This window comes from Callithrix jacchus, chromosome 10 (genome assembly GCF_049354715.1).
Source record: "Callithrix jacchus isolate 240 chromosome 10, calJac240_pri, whole genome shotgun sequence".
Taxonomy (NCBI): Eukaryota; Metazoa; Chordata; class Mammalia; order Primates; family Cebidae; genus Callithrix; species Callithrix jacchus.
The window spans coordinates 9,867,050-9,888,514 of record NC_133511.1 but is presented as its reverse complement, the minus strand read 5'-3'; the positions used below and the strand labels follow the sequence as shown (position 1 = coordinate 9,888,514).

The 21,465-nt window shown below is 38.7% G+C and overlaps 1 protein-coding gene across 3 annotated transcripts in view; it reads right to left on the bottom strand.

The window, feature by feature from the left end:
- The window catches only part of ZC3H12C (zinc finger CCCH-type containing 12C), an 84,451-nt gene that overhangs the window by 8,492 nt on the left and 54,494 nt on the right, over window positions 1-21,465 (bottom strand). For all 3 annotated transcript variants that reach the window (XM_009006739.5, XM_078339405.1, XM_035264469.3), the window contains 3 exons: window positions 9,854-9,993; window positions 4,497-4,731; window positions 485-591 (listed from right to left, as the gene is read on the bottom strand). In XM_009006739.5, coding sequence (XP_009004987.1) covers window positions 485-591; window positions 4,497-4,731; window positions 9,854-9,993 — 482 coding nt within the window. The remainder of the gene's footprint in view (window positions 1-484; window positions 592-4,496; window positions 4,732-9,853; window positions 9,994-21,465) is intronic.

The following is a 21,465-nucleotide window of genomic DNA, read 5'->3' as shown; positions in this document are numbered from 1 at the left end:
CAACCACCACAGACTTCCAAAGTGCTTGGATTACAGGCGTGAGCTGCTGCGCCCCGCCACCTCCAGAACTTTTGGCTAATACCTCCGTGTCCTCAATTGCTACCTGCCCCTTCTGTTCTAGTAGGACTTTATAATTAGGTAGGAAATTCTGCTTTGACGAGCATAGTGTACTACTGTAGGAGATAGAACCATGCTCATTTGATTTCTCGATAAAAAAACTCCCCAATTTTTCTTCACTTAACTTCATGTAGAATTAACAGCGTTTTTTGAGCCATGTTTTAATATAAGGAAATGCATTTATATTGAATCCAAACAGGTAAAAATAATTATTTTTCATGGCTAAGACATTTTCTGAAATTTAACTGGAATCCAAAGAACCATATATTATGCCATCCAAGATTTTAAGTGTTTATTTTTACTAAGTAAAGTTTAAAAAAATATTGTGTTCTAAAGGCATATACTCAATACTCATAAAGAAAGTTACCATATGGACAAGGCTGCTTTTTGTGTTCAGGAACGACAGGTTTCTTCCTCAGAAAATTATCCAGACTGGGGCCATGTCTGCCAAGAGGGTCATCAGGGGGCATGAACCTGTCATAGAGATAGTAAAAAAACGACACCTAAGTAGGAGGCTTATAATTTAATTCTGAAAAGAGTACAAAGATATGTTCACTACAAGAATTCTTTTTTGAAATTTTAATCCAAGTGTTTTGATTCAATGTTTACAGAGTTAAAAAAAATCAGCACATGAAGTTCTCATTTCTTAATGAAAATTGAACTGTTTTAAGCTGAAATTGTATTTAATTCAAGTAAGTTTTGAGTTGAGCATGTCCTATCAATTCTTCCTTCCTCTCAGTCTTGGGATATTGTAAGTGTTTTAGAAAGTGATTCCAGTGACACTTTAGGAGAGTTTAGTTTACACAGACCTTGTGAAGTGGATTGCTGCAGGTGGGGCGAGGTAGAGCGGCAGAGAAGGGAGGGGCTAGAACACCGGGGAAGGTATGAACTTACCAAACACTGGTTCGTTCCAGGCACTTGACACACTATGCCGTGGCATCCTAACCACGATCCCATGAAGTATTTGCTCCATTTCACGGAATCGTGAACTTTCCTAATTTAGGTTTTGGTAAATTAAGTGATTTTTACCCAATGTTGCATGGCATAGTCAAGTTCAATTATATCTAATTCCGATCTATTCTCTTCCCCTATTTGAATTCGCTTCTCAGCCGAGAAAGAAAAAATGCTAAGGAACTAAACTTACTATTTTGGATGGACTGATAAAGAAGAGAAGAATTTACGACACGAATAATGAAGTTATGCTTGAAGAATTCTGCTACTCATTATATCAGCATTTGAACTTAAACTCAAGTATTTACCTATAAAATGTGAATAATGGAAATAATGCATGAACACTTACAGGAGTGTCAACATGGCTGAGTAGTAACACTTAGCAAATACAGTGTTTATTATTACAAACAATATGGTAACATGACATGTTACAAAATAGAAGACAAGGTCACTCAGTCCTACAGTCTCAATACAGTTACTCTCCATGTCTCTGCTGTGGCAGATTTAAGTCATTTTCAATGTGCACACATCATTTTTACATGGCTTTACTCAAACGCGGATTTCCTTTTGACACAGAGTTTCGCTGTTTCACCCAGGCTAGAGTGAAGTCCATGATCTTGGCAACCTCTACCCCCCAGGTTTATGCAATTCTCCTGCCTCAGTCTCCCAAGTAGCTAGGATTACAGGAGTCCGCCACTATACCTGGCTAATGTTTTTTGTATTTTTAGTAGAGATAGGGCTTCACCATGTTGGCCAGGCTGGTGTCAAACACCTGACCTCAGGTGATCCAATCACCTCAGCCTCTCAAAGTGCTAGGATTACAGGCGTGAGCCACTGTGCCTGGCATCATTCTTTTGTTCATAGTAACTCTGAAGAGCTGAATACTATTCCAGTAGGAGATATATCATAATTTGATTGTTTTCTCTATTGTACATTTAGTTGCCCTTTAATTCTTGCCATTATAAATAACACAGAAGTAAACATACCTGGTCTTTATTTATTCCTCATTATATATTCCAAGAAATGAGATTTTTAGGTTAACAGAATACAATAGTTTTGAGGCTTCCGTGAATCTCTATCAAGTAACATAGTGGTGCATCTTTAATAGCACAACATACACACAAAACTATTCTTGTGAATTAAATGAGAAATATATTCTTTTTAGATTCAGTTTGCACTTTTGATTAGCAAGAGGTGAACTTTTTCTACATATTTATAAATATATTTACTTTTCATGAGACATGATTGTTGATGCCATTTGTTTATTCATCAACTTTTACTTTTTTTTTTTTTGAGAAAGAGTTTTGCTCCATCATCCAGGCTCAAGTGTAGTGGCACAATCTCAGCTCATTGTTACCTGTGCCTCCTGGGTTCAAGCAAGTCTCCTGTCTCAGCCTCCCAGACAGCTGGGATTACAGGCCTGTACTACCACACCAGGAAAATTTTTGTATTTTTAGTAGAGATGGGGTTTCACCATGTTGGCCAGGCTGGTCTCGAACTCCTGACTGCAAGTGATCCACCAGCCTCAGCTTCCCAAAGTGCTGGGATTACAGGCGTGAACCAATGTACCTGGCCTATCAACCTTTAGATTCTGATCATGACGAGCGTCTTACATTAGTGTAAGAACTTTAAAAGTTCATATACAGCCATGCAATGCATAACATCTTGGTCAACGATGGACTGCATATATAACGGTGGAGCTGAAAAGTTGCTGGTAACGTAATAGCACAATGTCTTACTTCTGTGTTTGTGGTCATGCTGATGCTGGTGCAACAAAGCTACATGCCCAGTCATATAAAAGTGTAGCATGTACTATTATGGACAGTGCATAATACTTGATAAACAACGATGTTACTGGCCGTGTGTGGTGGCCCATGCCTGTAATCCCAGCACTTTGAGAGGTCAAGGCAGGCAGACCCCAGCCTGGCCAACATGGTGAATCCTCGTCTCTACTAAAAAAACAAAAATTAGCCAGGTGTGGTGGGGCATGCCTGTAATTCCAGCTACTCAGGAGGCTGAGGCATGAGAATTGCTTGAACCCGGGAGGTGGAGGCTGCAGTGAGCCAAGATGGCACCACTGCACTCCAGCCTGGGTGACAGAGCAAGACTCCATCTCAAAAAACAAAAACAAAACAAAACAAAACAAAAACACAAGTATGTTACTGGTTTATGTAGTTACTACATCATACTTTTCATTTCTGTTTTAGAGTGTGTTCCTTCTACGTCTAAAAAAACATTAACTGTAAAACGGCTTCGTGCGGCTCCTTCACAAGTATTTCAAGAGGCATTGTTACTGTAGCAGGCGACCGCTCCGCACATTGCATCGCCCAGAAGTCTTCCGGGGAACAATATGTGCAGGTGAAGACAGTAATTTTGATGATCCCGACCCTGTGTAGTCCTAGGATGACGTGTTTGTGCCTTAGTTCTTAACAAAAAGTTTAAAAAGAAAGAAAAAATAAAAATAGAAAGGCTTATAGAATAAGGATAGAAAGAAAATATTTTTGTAGTTGTACAATGTGTTTTAAGTGTTATTACAAAAGAGAAAAACGTTTTAAATACTAAGAAGTTCATGCATTAATAGTAAAAAAATTATAAGCCAAGGTTAATATATTATTGAAAAAAAAAGTATGATAAATTTGGTATAGCCTAAGTATACAGTGTTCATAAAGTCTATGGAGGCTTATGGTAATGTCCAGCCCTTTACATTCACTCACTGACTCACTCAGAGCAACTTCTCGTCCTGCAAGCCCCATCCATGGTAAGTGCTCTACACAGACGTACCATTTAGGATCTTTTATCCCATATTTTATGGTATATATACCTTTTCAGTGTTTAGGTATCTTTAGATACACAAACACATCTTACCATTGTATTACCATTGCCTACAGCGTTCAGTACTGTAGCATGCTACACAGGTTGGTAGCCTGGGAGCAAAAGGCTGTATGCACCGCATCGCCTAGGCGTGTAGTAGGCTGTACCAGCTGTGCTTGTGTAAGTTCACACCAATGATGAAATCGCCCGAGGATGAATTTCTCAGAACGTATCCCTGTTGTTAATCCAAGCGTGGCTTATTTAGTAAGCTAACACTGCTCTGCATTGATTTTAAGGCAATCCTTTGAGGGTGAAGATGAGAAACCCCCTATGCCAGTTTCCTCACGTTCTTCAGACAGAGTCTTAGAAGACCTCCTCTGCCTCAGGTGTTCTCTGAGTGATTTACAGGGAAAGGCGGGCCTGCCACTCACACCGGGCCTCCTGAGGCAATGATTCTGCAGTTTTCCCGACTCCCACTGAGGAGTGGTGGGGAGATCAGTTGTTAGAAACCCGTTTGAGGTCTCGTCAGTGGCAGAAAGAGAATTCTGTAGCAGCTGCCAGGGACAGTGATATTTTCACGGATGCAATATCATTGGCAAGTACAAGGTTTTACTTACTTGTCATTGACAAATGAATACATTAATAATCGTTCATCTATGAACTTCTTCCATTCTGGTTTCTCATTGGCCAAATCCCTGTAGTTATCATTGGACACAATGATTCCATCCGACTCAAAAGCCAGCTTCACGATGAACCTGTCGTCGTAGCACACCACGCGCCTCCCCTGGACTCGCCGGGATGGTGTGAACACCAGGATTTTCTCCTTCTCTAATTTACGTAAAATTTCCTGATCTGCAAGAATAATAAGGGTAGGATTTCATAAATTAAATACACGTATAACGCACTCGGCAACTTCCATACAGTGTGAAATTTTATAACATGAGCTGTATATATGTAATCCTCTTTAATTAGGGATTATGATTTAATTTGTAGATAAAGCGTAATTTCTAACTCTCAATAATATTTTTCCTTCAGAAATTTTAGTAATAAAGGCTTTAAACATAATTGAAAAAAGATCAACAGCGTAAAACTGAAACACGATTGGGCAAATTCTGATTGTCATTAGGTGAAGCTTTTGCTGAAGAGCTGGAGTCATCAGCACGGCCACTAAGGACACAGCTTCTTCCACATTTCTGCTTTAATGCCATTCTAACAAAGCAGCTGTACGGGGTGTGGGGTTCAGGTGTGAGCAACACATTTTTTCCTCCCAAGTTGGTTTGCGTATTTGTAGTTATTTCCTTCTAACTAGTGGGAAAGTATGAAAGGAAGTAGAAATTATCAAAGCAGTAAAGGGAAACGCTTTCTTTTTCTTTTTTCTTTTCTTTGACGGAGCCTCACTCTGTCACCCAGGCTGAGGAGTGCAATGGTGTGATCTCAGCTCACTGCAACCTTCTCCTCCTGGGTTCTAGCAATTCTCCTGCCTCAGCCTCCCGAGTAGCTGGGATTACAGGTATGCGCCACCATGCCCAGCTAATTTTTATATTTTTGTAGAGATGGGGTTTCACCATGTTGGTCAGGCTGGTCTTGAACTTCTGACCTCAGATGATCCACCTGCCTCGGCCTCCCAAAGTGCTGGGATTACAGGCATGAGCCACAGTGCCCAGCTGAGGAAATATCTTTAAATGCAGAAAGTTCAAAAAGAGAGGAGGCAGTGAGGTCAGAAGTGGTGTTAGGCTATGATATGCTCCATGACCTTTCTGTGAAACATGATAATAAATGCCAGCATTCTGGTGGGGAGCAGACTAAGTAAAAGACAAGTGATTATGTGGAGAAAACATCTGTTGATTAGAAAAGGCCAGGTAGAGGGATGCTCATTTTGTCTGTGGTTGGCATACTCATTTTTTTTTTTTTTTTTGGTGACTGAATCTTGCTCTATCACCCAGGCTGGAGTGCAGTGGTGCGATCTCAGCTCACTGCAACCTCCGCCTCCTGGGTTGAAGTGATTCTCGTGCCTCAGCCTCCTGAGTACCTGCAATTACAGGCACCCGTCACCGTGCCCAGCTAATTTTTGTATTTTCAGTAGAAACGGGGTTTCACCATGTTGGCCAGCAACTCCTAACCTCAGGTGATCCACCTGCCTCAGCCTCCCAAAGTGCTGGGATTACAGGCGTGAGCCACTGTGCCCAGTTGGCTGGCACACTCTTACAGCATTCTGTAACTCTATTGACTTGTTCTGTGACTAAAAAAAGGGTAGTGGAGTTCATATGTTGATCAATGATAAAAATTCTTTTCAACATCCTTTCCGCCTACTTTTACTCCTCTGCCCCCCATTTTCCTACCATTGTAAATTCTGGCACCGAGTGCAGGGCACAAACCTACAGATGTCATGATTTTTTTTAAAAAAGCTCAATACTTCTCAGCTATAGGAGTTGTCACATTATAGTTTTGTGTTACTTCCTTGATAAACATTTTGAGGGCAGGTGCCATGTATCATTGATCTTTGTATCCATCAGCACCCAGCCCATGAGGCGCATGGGTAGATTTTTAATGAACATCTGTGGAATGAATGAAGGAGCTACTGAAACCTATATACCCTGAAGGCTTTCAGTCCATTCATTGTCTTATGTTCATGAGTAATCTATGGTACTTTATCAATTATGAGGATGTTTACTCATCTACGTCATGTCTTGAGCCTCACCAAAGTGAGTTGTAGATTAAGTGGCCTAACAGTCATCATCTTGCTGAATTTGCATTTCTTTAATTGCTAAAGCGGTTGGAAGGATACTAATTAGGATGACACAAATAATCCTAAGTAAAATGGGTTCAATAAAACTGGTAAGTTAACTGAATTTCTAGTTCTTAGCACAGCACTTACACATAGCTAGTGCTTGTTAACTATTTGATAAATGAATGGAAGACTGGCAAAAGTGCTAATCTGAATCTATGATGCTGACAACTTAAAAATATTTTTCATCAAGTGTCTTTTTCGGTGCAGTGAAAGAGTACTGGGCTACTCAATTTGGGTTGAGGGTTTTAGTCAAGAGAATTATTACCCGGGGGTTATAATACCTAAAAGCCTCTGACATTAGTTTGGCATTTTACAAAGCAATCTGCATACTGACGGGCATGCTGGTGTTTTTAAAACTAAACTTAGCCACGCTTCACACAGTATACTATCATTTTCTCTTCTTGCTTTCGTATTTCTTTCATGTTCAAGAAGCTTTAAAGTCATTTACATGCCTAAATATTGTTTTTCTTTTTTTAGTTTACTTTACCCCTTCCCCTATTATCAAAATATTATAAGTTCCTTGTAGAAAATTAGAAAGGTAAGGACAAGTACTAAGAAGCTGGGAGAAATAAAGGCCTCACAAAGTTGCAACTTGGAGGCAACTGCTGCTAACAGTTTGGTATATTTCCTTCTTGTCATTTTCTGTGCACTTCGTTCTTTCCATTGTTAATATATGTATATATATATGTATGCCTGTCTGTGTACACAGACATACAATAATAAAATCTGCCTTTTATGTAAAAGAACATAAAAATTCTACCTGAATATTCTAATGCATATTCTATCATATTGATACAACCTAATATTGAACCATTCTCCCAATGAATGATCACTTTCATTTTTCTGTTCTAAATAATAACATTACATGGGTGGGATGCCTTTGGTCACGAATATTTGTCTATACGTGTGCTTATTTTCTTGGAACTTATTCTTGGAAGGGGAACTAGTAGATCTAAAAGTATTAACATTTTAAGACCAACTACTTTCTTGACAGGTCGTAAAAATTTCCACAGCAGCCTATGAGTAACTGCTTCAGGGGACTGAGTGCTATCAGTTTTTAAATTTCTGCCAAATTTTTTTTTTTTTTTTTTAAATGGAGTCTTGCTCTGTTGCCCAGGCTGGAGTGTGGTGGTACATCTCGGCTCACTGCAACCTCCACCTCCTGAGTTCAAGCAATTCTTGTGTCTCAGCCTCCCTAATAGTTGGGATTACATGTGCCTGCCATCAGGCCCAGCTAATTTTTTGTGTTTTTAGTGAGAGAGGGTTTTGCCATGTTGGCCAGGCTGGTCTTGAATTCTGACCTTAAGTGATCCATCCGCCTTGCCTCCTAAAGTGCTGGGACTACAGGCGTGAGCCACCAGGTCCAGCTGTCTCTGCTAATTTGCTGGGTACACAATAACATTATTTAGATTTGTATTTATTTAATTACTAATGAGGTTGAACTTTTTTTCCTTCTTATTTGGTGCTTCTATTCTGGGAGTTGTCTATTCTTAGCCTTTTGCTGCTTATATACTAGAGAGAAGTTTTGTTTTTTTAAAAAATCAATCTGTATGAGCTTTTCATATTAAGGACATGATTCTTTGCTTTGTTGTATTTTTTTCCTCAGGCAACTGGTCAATTATCATTTTTAAGAAAGTTTCTCAAAATGCTGGAGCTTTACTTTTGATATAATTTAATCTTTCTTTTCCTTCGTGATTTCTTCTAAAAGTTTGAAATTTAGAATATTCTTGTGGTCTTTGATGGTTTGATTTTTGACAATTAAGTTTTCAACCACCTGGAATTTATTATTACATGGTGTAAGATAAAGGTCTAAACAAGTATACTTTTTCCAAAGGGTTAGCCAGTATTTGGTGCTACTGATTGAACGAAGACCTCTCTGCTTTACATTCCTACGTAGGCTAGGGTCTGAGTCCATGCTTTGGATTTCAACATTACTTGCCTATTCATTCTTCTGTTAATCTAACAATGATGTAGTAACTAGACACAAATTAAGTCGTATTTTTTTCCTAGATGGGGTCTTACTGTGTCACCCAGTCTGGAGTGCAGTGGGACAATCTCAGCTTACTTCAACTTCTACCTCCTGGGCTTAAGCAATTCTCCCACTTCAGCCTTCCAGGTAGCTGGGACGACAGTGCATGCCACCACACCTGGCTAATTTTTTGTATTTTTGGTAGAAACAGGGTTTCACCATATTGCCCAGGATGGTATCAAACTACTGTGCTCAAGTGATCTGCCTGCCTCAGCCTCCCAATGTGCTGGGATTATAAGGATGAACCACCACACCCGGCCAAAAATTAAGTCTTAATCATCTCCTTTGGATATATGGTAGGTGGTCTCTTTATTTGTTTTTGATTTAAAATGTTTTACAGTTTTCTTTATACAGGTACCCAGTTTTTATCAATATTGGATGTGGAGAGAAGGACAAGAAAGGTTGGATGTCGATTGTGAATCACTGAAATTGAGCAAAACGTTCCACAACCATAATTAACAGTTACAGAAGACATCAGTGCCTGAAACTCATACATTTTAAGACTACAGAATAATGCAAAATGCATTTCTTTTGACTGGACTGAAGCACACTTTGGGGTCTTACATGTCTTCTTTGAACTGTCATCATTAGAATCTGACCGCCACCTAGTCTAATGTCATAATAGCAGATGAGAAAGTTGGGGTCCAAAAGGGTTCACTGTATGGCTCAAAGTCTTCACAGCCAGCGAATGGCAAAGCCAGAATTTGGATTCAGGTCTTGTGACTCCTGGCATCTCTGTAAAGGTCACAATTTAAAAAAATTTGAAGTCAGAGTTTCCGCAAAAGAAAAGGCAGTGGCTCACGCCTATAATCCCAGCACTTTGGGAGGCTGAGGTAGGCAGATCAGTGGAGGTCAGGAGTTTGAGGCCAGCATGGCCAACATGGTGAAACCAACCCTACGTCTACTAAAAATACAAAAATTAGCTGGGTGTGGTGGTGCATGCCTGTAATCCCAGCTACTTGGCAGGCTGAGGCACAAGAGTCCAGGAGACAGAGACTGCAGTGAGCCAAGATGGCACCACTGCACCCCATTCCTGGGTGACATCGCGAGACTCCCTCTTACGTGAATGAGATGGATTAGGATACCTGACAGTGCCAGACACCTGCACGGGAATTACAGGAAAGCTAGGAACAAGCAGCTGCCTGGAGTATGCCTACCTGTAATGAGAGCATCAGGTCGGGACTGCTCTTTCCTCCAAGCAGGAACAAAAACTGTAATATCTTTGTGGCCTCTTTCCAAAAACCAATCCACTGCCAATTTTATTCCTCTGCAGGAAAATACTTCTTTGTTTCCATGGCTGAAAGATTATTACAGAACACTTAAAACACAATGAAATCTAAATTCAAGTACATTAATTCAAGTTTGTAAACAGAAATGATTACATAATTACAACAGTAATAAGAAATGCCAGATTTAAAATGGGAGTTTATAGCTCAGAGACGCATCAAGATAACTAGCTGAAAATCAAGATCTGTGAGAAAAAAAAATTGGAATAATTATTTTCCAGAGAAGAAAGAAAATGAGTTTTCAAAGGTAAAGTTGTAAAGGTTAACTAGTCAGAAAGACACAAGCTGTTTTGGATCAGAATAAAGAAAACAGAAGGGCTCCCTTCAATCACATCAAGAATTTCAGTCAAATGTCAAGAACTCATACAGAAAAAAAATCTATAAAAACAGTAGAACTGAATACTTATGAGTTTCTAAAAACTTTCTTTAAACAAGAGTTCTTAGTGTATATTTCAATACTCAGTGACTGAATCATGTACAAACTTTATTAGGTGAGCAATGTAAAACAACATACTACACACTCACTGAAAGGAAAGACACATTCACAGAATGTGAATTAATCTCACAGAAGAAACACTTTGCGTATACCGCAGTGAAAAAGACACCTAGTTTCTGTTCAACTATATTGTGTTGGACAAGATTAATAATGACAAAAAGGCATTCAAAATTGGATTAGCAGCCTTAGTGCCGAAAAGAAAATGCACAACTAAGTGTAGTCATTCAGTAAGTATTTATCTAGCACCAGGTCCTGCTTATACACTTTAACCTACTAATTAAAAAATAATACTTATTCCAACGTTTTTGAAGAAAAAGTCTCCTGCTTTGAATGCAACAATTATGTTCTTTTATAGTGTGAAGGCTCCATTTGTTATCTATAATAAAGATTTTTTTCTTCTTAGGACTAAAGAGGGCTGAATGAAATAATGTAGGTAAATGCTTTATTAACTTTTAGCATAAACTAAATATTAGGCATATTGTGTTCTAGGGTTCCCTGGGAAACACTAGAACAAACTAACATATGGCTAATCATTTTTAGCACAAAAAAGAAGTAAAATAACTGGCTTTGTGGATGTTGAAGCCTCCAAAGACAAACAGAGACAATACATCGTTCCACAGTCCTGTCCTAATGGTCCAGGGCATGATTAGACAGGAAATCAGATGCACCGGAAGTTTCAGAGAATGGGATAAGGAAAGGGAGATTTTGAGGTCATTTTCTAGGTAAGAAGGGTTACCTGATAGCCTGGTGAATGCCCCAGCAAAAGGTACAAATTAGTGTTAGGTTTCATGAAAAATACTGAAATTTAAATCAGTCTTCTGAAAAACTGTAGAAAATGGTATCTCTAGAGAGAACCCATGTACCAAGTATTCCTAGATGCAAAAAGTCAGACAACTAAAACCTTACTATATTTTCACTTTGCATTAATGCTTTGAAATCTATTGCATTATGTCTATGGCCACACCACCCTAAATGAACCAGATCTTGTCTGAAATCTACAGCATTAAGCTTTGCTACTAAACTAATGAGACTTGGTTTACCTACAGCTGAGCATTTAATTGCTTCTGGTCCTAAGGACAGGGCTGCATAAACATTTCTTCCTGGTAATTTCATTTGGTAAGGATAAATGTCACATCTACTCACTCTAGAAATAGAACATTCTATCTAATTAATTAAATAATTTACTTTCATAAGATGTGTGCAAACAGCAAACCATTTACAATTACGGGATAAAGATTCTGTAGATGTTAAAACAGGATACTGTACCATGCTATTCTGATAATAAAGGTTGTTTTCTTTATCCTCACTGCCCAGAAAGACTTACAGGGAAAAAACAAGAATGAGGATAAAAAGTGGCTCATCGTTAATGGTAAATATCTCCATCTTGTTGAGAAAAACATAATCTTCCATGTGTTTAAGAAACTGTAGTCAAGTTTTCTGTTATTTGCAGCGAGGCATACCATTAACCAAAAGAAAACTGGCATAGCTCTATGAATACCAGAAAAAGAATATATTTTAAAATAAAAACCATTATTAGGAGCAGAAAAGTTACTATGTAATAGTAAAAAGGGAACAATTAATAGAATGCAATAGTCATTCTAAACTCAGTCTCCATATTGGTAGTACAAAGATCACAGTATTACTAGAAGAAATGAAAAAAATCCACAATCATACTAATTGACCGAAGAAGCAGAAAACATTTAATAAGGATACAGAGGATTGGAATAATTCAATCACAAGCTTGATCTAATAGACATATACAAATTCTGCACAAAACTAAGGAGAAAAAAAATGTTTAAAAAACCATATGGAAACGTACATACAATACATGATTTTAGCACAATATGTTATTACATTGCAGATATAATGTCCTTGTTAGAAAATTAGTGTTGCTATAGCAGCAAAACCAATTTACAATTTTAATTTAAAAAGATCCCATTTGTAATGTAATAAAAGCCATCCAAATCTTTAAAAAAAAGAGAAGACATGCAGGAGCTTTATAGATAAAATGAAAATTGAAAACCTGTATTAAAGGATATAAGGGAATACCCAAATAAAAGAACACCATACTATTTTTGTGGGCAGTAAGAATTAATAAAGATGGCAAATATTTTCGAATTTATCTGTATGTTGCAATTCCAATGAAATTCTCCAAAGGTTTTTTTCACAAAACTTGAGAACCTAATCTTAAATTAATATGGAAAAATAAAAGGCCAACAATAAGGTGTGTTACGAATCAATGAAGAGATGAACTACTCAGCATATGGTACCAGGGCGACTGGTTATTCCTATGGAAAAAATGAAGCTGCATTTTAGGCCGGGCGCGGTGGCTCACGCCTATAATCCCAGCACGTGGGGAGGCCAAGGCGGGTGGATCACGAGGTCAAGAGATCGAGACCATTTTGGTCAACAAGGTGAAACCCCGTCTCTACTAAAAATATAAAAATTAGCTGGGCATGGTGATGTGCGCCTGTAATCCCAGCTACTCAGGAGGCTGAGGCAGGAGAATTGCCTGAACCCAGAAGGTGGAGGTTGCGGTGAGCCGAGATCGCGCCATTGCACTCCAGCCTGGGTAACAAGAGCGAAACTCCGTCTCAAAAAAAAAAAAAAAGAAAAAGAAAAGAAACTGTATTTTAATCTCACACCATATATAAAAAATAAATTGTTGATAGATCAAATATTTAAATATAAAAATTATAAGACTTTTAGAAGAAATTACCAGAGACATTCAGGATAAGAAAATACTTCTTAAACAAGACATAGAAACACATGTTATTAAGGAAAATAGATATATTAGAGCACACAGAAGTTCTTTACACAAAAGACTCCATAATTAAAAAACAGGTCATAGCTTTGGAGAAGAGAATTGCAACATAGAAAACCAATCAAAAGGCTAGGACTCAGAATATAAAGTACTCATATATTAAAAGAGGTAGCCAGTTGTTTCTCAGTGCAAAATATATGAACAATCAATTCACAGAAGAGGAAACCCAAATGACCAATGAACATAGGAAAAGATGTTCAATAGTAAAGAAATGCAAATTAAAGCCAAAATGAGACACTATTTCACACCATCAGATTGGTAAAAATAAAGTCTGCAAACACCAGATGTTGCCAAGAATGTGTGAAAGTAGGAACTCATACATCACAGGTGGGAGTGTAAATTGGCATAACTATTTGGGAGAGCAATTTGGCAATACTTCTATAAAGTTGAAGGCGTGCTTTCTCTAAAACACAGTAGCTCTGCATCCAGGTACAGTAAAACCCCACAGGAACTCGAAATTAGATTCAATACAATTGGCAACTGCCTTTCATCCTCCTTCCAGCCTTAGATGGCACTTGGGGGCAAGCTACTGTTCTTATCTTTTATACGAGGCGGGAAAGTAAGGGAAGTGGGGATGAGCAGGGTGGATCCCTAAGTTACCAGGACTTTCCCAGCCAATATACCCCTGTTCAGCCTCCAAAATGAATGCTAACCAAGAAATCCCTAGATTGGCTGCTGTTGTCTTGCAAGTCCGTGTCAGGCAGCAAGGTCCAGAATCATTCATAGTATAATAATTTAAGCCTGAGCAGACAGTTACCTGGTGGCTCAAACCTGCAGATGAGACCTGCAGATGGCACATTAGGAGAGGTTTTGGGAGACTGAACTTAATCTAACCTTGAAGGGTGTGACTCATCCTATGTGCTAGATACAATATAAGGGATAACTGGAGGAGGTACTGATAAAGAATGACAAAATCAGAGTGAGCCAGAGAAAGTATTATGAAAAACAGGATGTCAGAGTAAGTGCCATGTAGTTACTGATGCAAAGGAACTATCTGATTCCATATACACAGAGAACATTCACCACAGCTCTATAGTCACTTACAGGCTAGCTGCATGGATGCAGGGTTTTTCTGCTCAGTAACAAAATCAGTTAATTCTGTATTTATAAATTAGCATATTCCTTTGGGCCTTGATTACTATTTTACCCCAACAATTTAGCAATAAGGATGACTGTTATACTTCAAGTGAGTCCTTTTGCTGCGTGAATTTGTTGGAGGATTTGTGGTCACAGGTGATTAGGTAAGATCTCTGAATATTTGCTAAAAAGTCTCCCTCTGACTACTTTGGCTGAGTGGGATTTGGTTCCCAGGGAAAATTCCAAAGCCTCCCTGCAAATTGTGAGTTACAATTGAGCAAAATGGGTAACTCATTAAAGGTCCCATTTGATTCATCACTGGCTTTAAAGGTAGAAAAATATGTGATGCATAGAATGTTGTCGGTAGGTCTCTTTCTTAAAAATAAAAGGCTTATTTTATTCTCTCATATTTGGCATAAGTATACTTATAAAAATCCTGCTTTGTAGTGGTCAAAAGAAGGCTCATTTGAAGTAGACAAATCGATGTATCTGGAATTCTCAGAAAAGCCCCACTCAAAAGGATTATTGGTATCTCTGGATCTCAGGAAATGAAAGAAGGAGTGAAGTGGGCAACCATAAAGAATGAATTAAGAAACTGAAGGAAGGGCCGGGTGGTAGTCCCAGCTACTCAGGAGGCTGAGGCAGGCGAATCATGAGGTCCAGAGATTGAGACCATCTTGGTGATGTGGAAACCCCGTCTCTACTAAAACAAAAAATTAGCCGGGTGCGGTGGTGCACTCCTGTAGTCCCAGCTACTCAGGAGGCTGAGGCAGGCGAATCATGAGGTCCAGAGATTGAGACCATCTTGGTGATGTGGAAACCCCGTCTCTATTTAAACAAAAAATTAGCCGGGTGCGGTGGTGCACTCCTGTAGTCCCAGCTACTCAGGAGGCTGAGGCAGGGGAATCGCTTGAACCCGGGAGACGGAGGTTGCAGTGAGCCAAGATCGTGCCACTGCACTCCAGCCTGGTGACAGAGCAAGACTTTGTCTCCAAAACAAACAAACAAACAAAACTGGAGGAAGAGATTAACTGAAACTCCTTCCTCTTTCTCCAGGTTCTCGACCCCTCTCTGCTATTGCTCTTTCTGCTTTTTCTACTTCTTGCTACCTTTCTTTGCCTCTGTCTAGGACCTAGAAGAGTGGGGCAAAGACCTTCTGGGTGGATGGATGATTCCCAATGGCTACAGGATCTGGAGATAACTTCCCCTTGGAAGGGGAAAAATTGCCAGCCTTATTAGAGTATTCTAATATGGATTCCATCTTCAAAACTTCCCTAAACTGAACATGCAAAACGTAGCTAGAGGGGCAGAAATGATGAAGAAGAAGGAATAAGGATTCTGAGAACCTGGATAAGAGACTGTCCTAGAATTACAGTATTAGGTTGGCAAGCGGTTGCCTTGGTAACTTGGATGAGGGGAGGCAAAAGGAGTTAGGGTTCCAAACAGCAAAATGAGACTGATGCTACAGTGCCATACAAACCAACTTATTTTTTCTTTTCTTCTTTTTTTTTTTTTAATTTACTTAAAGTTCTGGGATACATGGGCTGAACATGCAGGTTTATTACATAGGTATACATGTGCCATGGTGGTTTGCTGCACCTACCAACCCGTCACCTAGGTTTTAAGGCCTGTGCATTAGGTATTTGTCCTAATGCTCCTCCTCCTCTTCCCCACACTCCCCGACAGGGCCTGGTGTGTGATGTTCCCCTCCCTGTGGCCATGTGTTCTCATTGAACACATTTAATTTTTAATCTCAGTGTGAAGAAAATCAGCCCTGCCCTTTTGCAGCTCCAGTGACCCAAATGCCTTTTTAGTGATCCGGGACTTCCAGGTACATCAGATGTGGTAGGAGTGCATATGACCTTTTCCCTAGCTGATGGTACTCATCTTAAAAAGAGTTATTTCCCAGGGCTTTGAAAATATCTGGAAACATCTGCCAAGGAGCTCTGTGGCACATTTCCAGTCTATAGCCCTGAGTGTGAGGCACCCTGGCTGCTGCATAGAGTTGCTCTGGCTGACTTTGCTTGACTAACAGAACAGGCATGATCGAGGCAAACAATAACCCATCTTGTAAGGGAGTGCCCTGGCCTCAGGCAGCTGACTGTCTCCTCAAACAAGAAGAGACTGCCTCCTCTCATGCTTAGAAACTCACCGTGAGGTGACTTGAAAGAAGCTACGATGCTGCTGTTGGGTGAGTCCCCTTTGATTTTCATCAGTGGTTCACTGAGGCATTTTCTAAATGAACAAGGATGGATTTAAGGGCAGATCAGAATAGACCCTTATTCTTCTCTACTTTTATGGCAGCCTTGTTACTGGGAATTCACTCATAGGTAAAAGAAAAGGTATGTGATGGTAAAGACAGACAAGTTCCTCAGGTATTGGCAATAGCAATACAGTTTTGGGAAAAAAAAGTAGAAAGATAAAGACCAAGAAACTTAAGACTGCAGTGCTACCTTCCCAGTTAGAACTGTTCACAAGGGGAGCAAACCCCTTTCTGGGACTACCAACAAATAAGAGAAGATCCTCTAATGAAAAGTCAATAGGTCACTACTATAAGAAGCCAGGAGGCCATGCGTGGATGCTCATGTCCATAATCCCAGCACTTTGTGAGGCTGAGGCAGGAGGATCACGAGGTCAGGAGATCGAGACCATCCTGGCTAGCACAGTGAAATGCCATCTCTACTAAAAATACAAAAAATTAGCCAGGCGTGGTGGCATGAACCTGTAGTCCCAGCTACCCAGGAGGACGAGGCAGGAGAATTGCTTGAACCCAGGAGGCGGAGGTTGCAGTGAGTTCAGACTGCACCACTGCACTCCAGCCTGAAAAAAAAAAAGAAGCCAGGACTGGAAAAAGGGATGCTGGAAGAGAATGAGGAGGATGCAAGAGATGCAACCCCGCTATGAAGCCTTACCTCCAGGGATTTCTCCCCCATGGGAAATCAGACAGGAAATAACTGGCAAGTGGCACAAACTAGGAGCAAAATTGACATAATAGAAGAACCTCAGTGCTGGAAATGGGAGAATCTCATGTTTGCTTGTTTTTCCTGCCTTAAGCTTTTCCTGTTCTGTCTTGTGGAGGGAGACGAGAGCCATGAATTCTGCAGTTTCTACTCATCTTTCTTGTTTGACCCTGACCATTAAAACAAGCTATGGATTTCTCTCCACGGTCTCTACCTTTCTTTTTCCTCTGAGGTTCCTGAGTCCACAGTCCTCTGTTGGAGGAACATGCCTCTCTCTCGTTTCTAACTGCTGTAATTTGTTGTGAAGGGACCTGCTGTGTAACCTAAGGGGCATCATATTCTGTGCTCTGGGTATCTGGAAGATTCTGGGAGACAGGGCACTTGAGCTGGTGAATATGTGCTTGTTTATAACAAGAGTACCTATGTGCTGGGGATCTTCCATGCTATGGGACACATTTTGAAGAACAGAGGTGTTCTAACATCAGTAGCAACTAAAATACCACATAGGAGATGAGACGCTGATTTATTAGAGTCACAGCAATGTCCCCGCAAAACTTCTGCAATTTGTTGTAGAGCTCATACTGAATAACAAGATGAACCAATCTGCAGACCAAGCTGTGAAAAGGATTACTATACTTTAGATTGGGTTAACTGAAACCTCATTACTTCTATCCAAAAATGCCTATTCAGTTTCAGGCAAATGCAACTCCTTATGAACTGGACACCTGGAAATTAGGGGAGCTAAGTGAACACAAATTATCTTTTAACAAACATATTCTTCAAAAGACTTTCAGTATGATAATTTTTCATTTTCCTGTAAATTCGCTTTGTCTCATAACTCTAACAAGATTATCTTTACTCATATTGACTCATATCTTGGAAAAGCACATAAATTCTACTTTTCTGTCTTCAACAGAGGGGCATAAAGAAGTCATGATAATATCTCGTATCCTGTAACACCACATATAATTGCCATTGGAGAATTAAACTGTGCTTGTTTATTAATGGAACTACATTAGCCACCTATGATGGTTAATAGACAGTAGAGGTGGGTTTTGTAATGCAGAGAAAAATGCAAGACAATGTGCCTCAGTCTGGGATCTAGAAGGGGAGATGATGGGCCAGCCACTTTTAGATCTGCCATAGCTAAAAAACCATAATGTTACATATTAATGTTCTCTTTAGGTATAGCTACAGATACCATTAACTAGGTTAGCCACAGAACAGGAAGGGTTATTTTAGAATTATAACAGTTATCTTCCAATGATAGACAGGACGAGTCATTGAAAAACATGGAAAAACCTAAAAAGAGAATGAAGGCATCTATAAAAAGGGACTGTCTCTTTTTAATACTTTATATGGCAGTGAAGAAAAGAACAAAGGAACCTCTTTTCAGTTACCTTTTTATTTCTTCAAACTTGATTTTACTACAATTTGCATATTATATAATGCTTTTTAAAAACCTTGGAAATTATCGGTGATCTTTGTTTCTAAAACGTATATAATACGTATATTATTTACAAGATCATAGAAAACCTATTCTTAAAAAGTCTTTTTTATAAATCATCTAAAATCTAATGATACAAATTGTACCTAGAATGTCACCTTTCAGTACTCGAAATAGAGATAGCTTTTGAAGATAGTGAAAATAACACAGCCTCTGGAATTTGACAGTTTAAATCTTCTCTTTACCACTTCTCTGCGTGACCTTGGGCTTCTTATTCTGAATCTCAATTTCTCATCTTTAAAATGAAAATAACCTCGCCTACCTTATAGCGTTGTGAGAACCGAATAAGGTAATATAACCTAGCCAAGTGCCTGGCATATCAAAGCCTTCAACACATGTTAGTTTTTTACTTTCTCGTGTCCTCTCAGTCTGAACACTTAAGTTTAGAAAATGGAAAAAAGCTTGTTTTGTAATCAAAATGAAACCAATAAAATACATCTTTATGTAATAGCTTTAATCTCATAAAAGTAAACTGTGACTCTTAGAGCAATATGCATGATATGCAGAGATCACTAGTGTTTCAAAAAGAAACAAAAAAAATACGGTAATTATGGGACTCAAAAGGATATGAAACTGATTTTCTATAACCTTCTATATATCACCTTTTGTTTAAATTAAAAATTTGACTGTAAGTTTGCTATATTTTAAGATGTACTTGCATAGGATAGCCTCCACTGAAAAATTAAAGTATAATTATAAAACTTCTGTTACTTTAATAGGTCATTAGATTAACCCACCTATATGATAAGGACACAGATTTTGTCAATGAGGTGGTTAGAATGGAAATATAAAAGTATCTTTTTAGGCCAGGCATGGTGGCTCATGCCTGTAATCCTGGCACTTTGGGAGGCTGAAGTGGGAGGACAGCTTGAGCCCAGGAGTTCAACCAGCCTGGGCAACATAGCAAGACCCTGTCTATATACATATACATATACATATACATGTACATACATATATATGTGTGTGTGTGTTTTTAAAGAGAGTCTTTTTAAGCTAGAAAATCATATTTGAATCTTTAGTATCAAAGTCCTTCAAGCTCAGATATAGTTAATTATATCAGAGAAAGAGTATAAATTTTAATCACAGAATAATTATATACTAATAAATATTTATAAAACATTAAATTATTAATAAAAAGTCCAGGTGTTCTTCAAATATTTGGTGAATTAATTTCATTTTTTCTCATATTTTAGATCTGATTTTTACATAAACCATCTTGGACACATGAAAATAGATTTTAAAGGACTCTAAAAAAATGGCTTTAAAACCTTCCTCACTGATGCATTTTTCAATGTTGAATGATTGTTACATTCTCTTACATCTATTCTGTATTCCTTAAGCAGGGGGAAGAAGTGCGGTTGCCTATCATGTTCAATATGAAAATATGAAACATGGAAATAGGATATTTTACTTTCTTCTATTGTAGTCCAATTAAATTTCATCTTGTATTTGAGAATCTGTAATTCATCTCATGGGCAACTGGAGTTTTTTCTCTTGAAGGCTCATAACTACTTATGGATGCCTATCTTGTTATTCTTATATCTGTTCAACTTTATTGTCTCTTTTCCAGTGTACCAAAATCATTCTGAAGCTAATCTCATTTATAGGATGATAAATATTAAACATACCACAAGAAAACTAAATCCATGTCCCTTGTTACAGATCGTTTAAATCAATGCTTATCAAGCTGCGTTCCAAACAGAAATTCCATGGCCTTGTAGGACCCTCTGGGAGTAGAGAAGGGAATTTTTAAGTGGGTAACAAAACCCTGTGCATCCTCCCTCAATTCAAACAGAACTCTGCTTTTGCTTGATTTTAAATATTGGGCTTCCATGAAGATTTGCAGGATTGTACTGCTTTAAAGGAAAATAGAAGCCTGACAGTCATTGATTTAGGACAATAAAAATATTTAACACCAAAATTACTATGGAAGTCTATTATGAAGTAATCATTATCCTTCAGTTGGTTATGAGCTTAACAGCAGTACAGTTAAGAGAGGTAGCTTTGAGAATTGGAAAGGGCTAAGGAAACAGGAAAGGAAAAATATTTCCTTCACCACATAAGGTCTACGATTTGAGGCAAAATTATGGGAGGCCCATCTAGCTGGTCGAGATCCAAGTGAATTATTAGTCTAAAGATAACGAAGAAAACATATCTGTTTAGTAGATGTAAAAAGGTCTCATTAACAAAAGTAGAAAACATGGACTCTAATCACTTTTTTCCCTCATTTTGTATAACTGGTATAACACTAGTTCGGTGAAGATCTGTGATAACGTTGTTTCTAGGTAATAGGGTTACTAAGGCTGCCAAGTTTTAGGTTAGAGTTTAAAAAGCACGCTTGAGATAATAGGAAAATTTCTCGCTGGTCGGTCTATTAAAGTACATGATATTGATGACATCTAGAATGATGTACTTAGAATTATAAACAGGTGCGATGGAATAAAACTTTAACATCTGTCCTTGTCAGGCTCTACAGTGATACAATTAAACAACAACAGAAAGCAGCTCTGATTCTTTGATTCGTTTCATAGTCTCTAAGGATTTTCTTTAAAAACAGTAAGAGGAAAGGGGCGCTGCCAAAGATCCTGTAATACCTGACACTCACCTGGAGGGAATTGA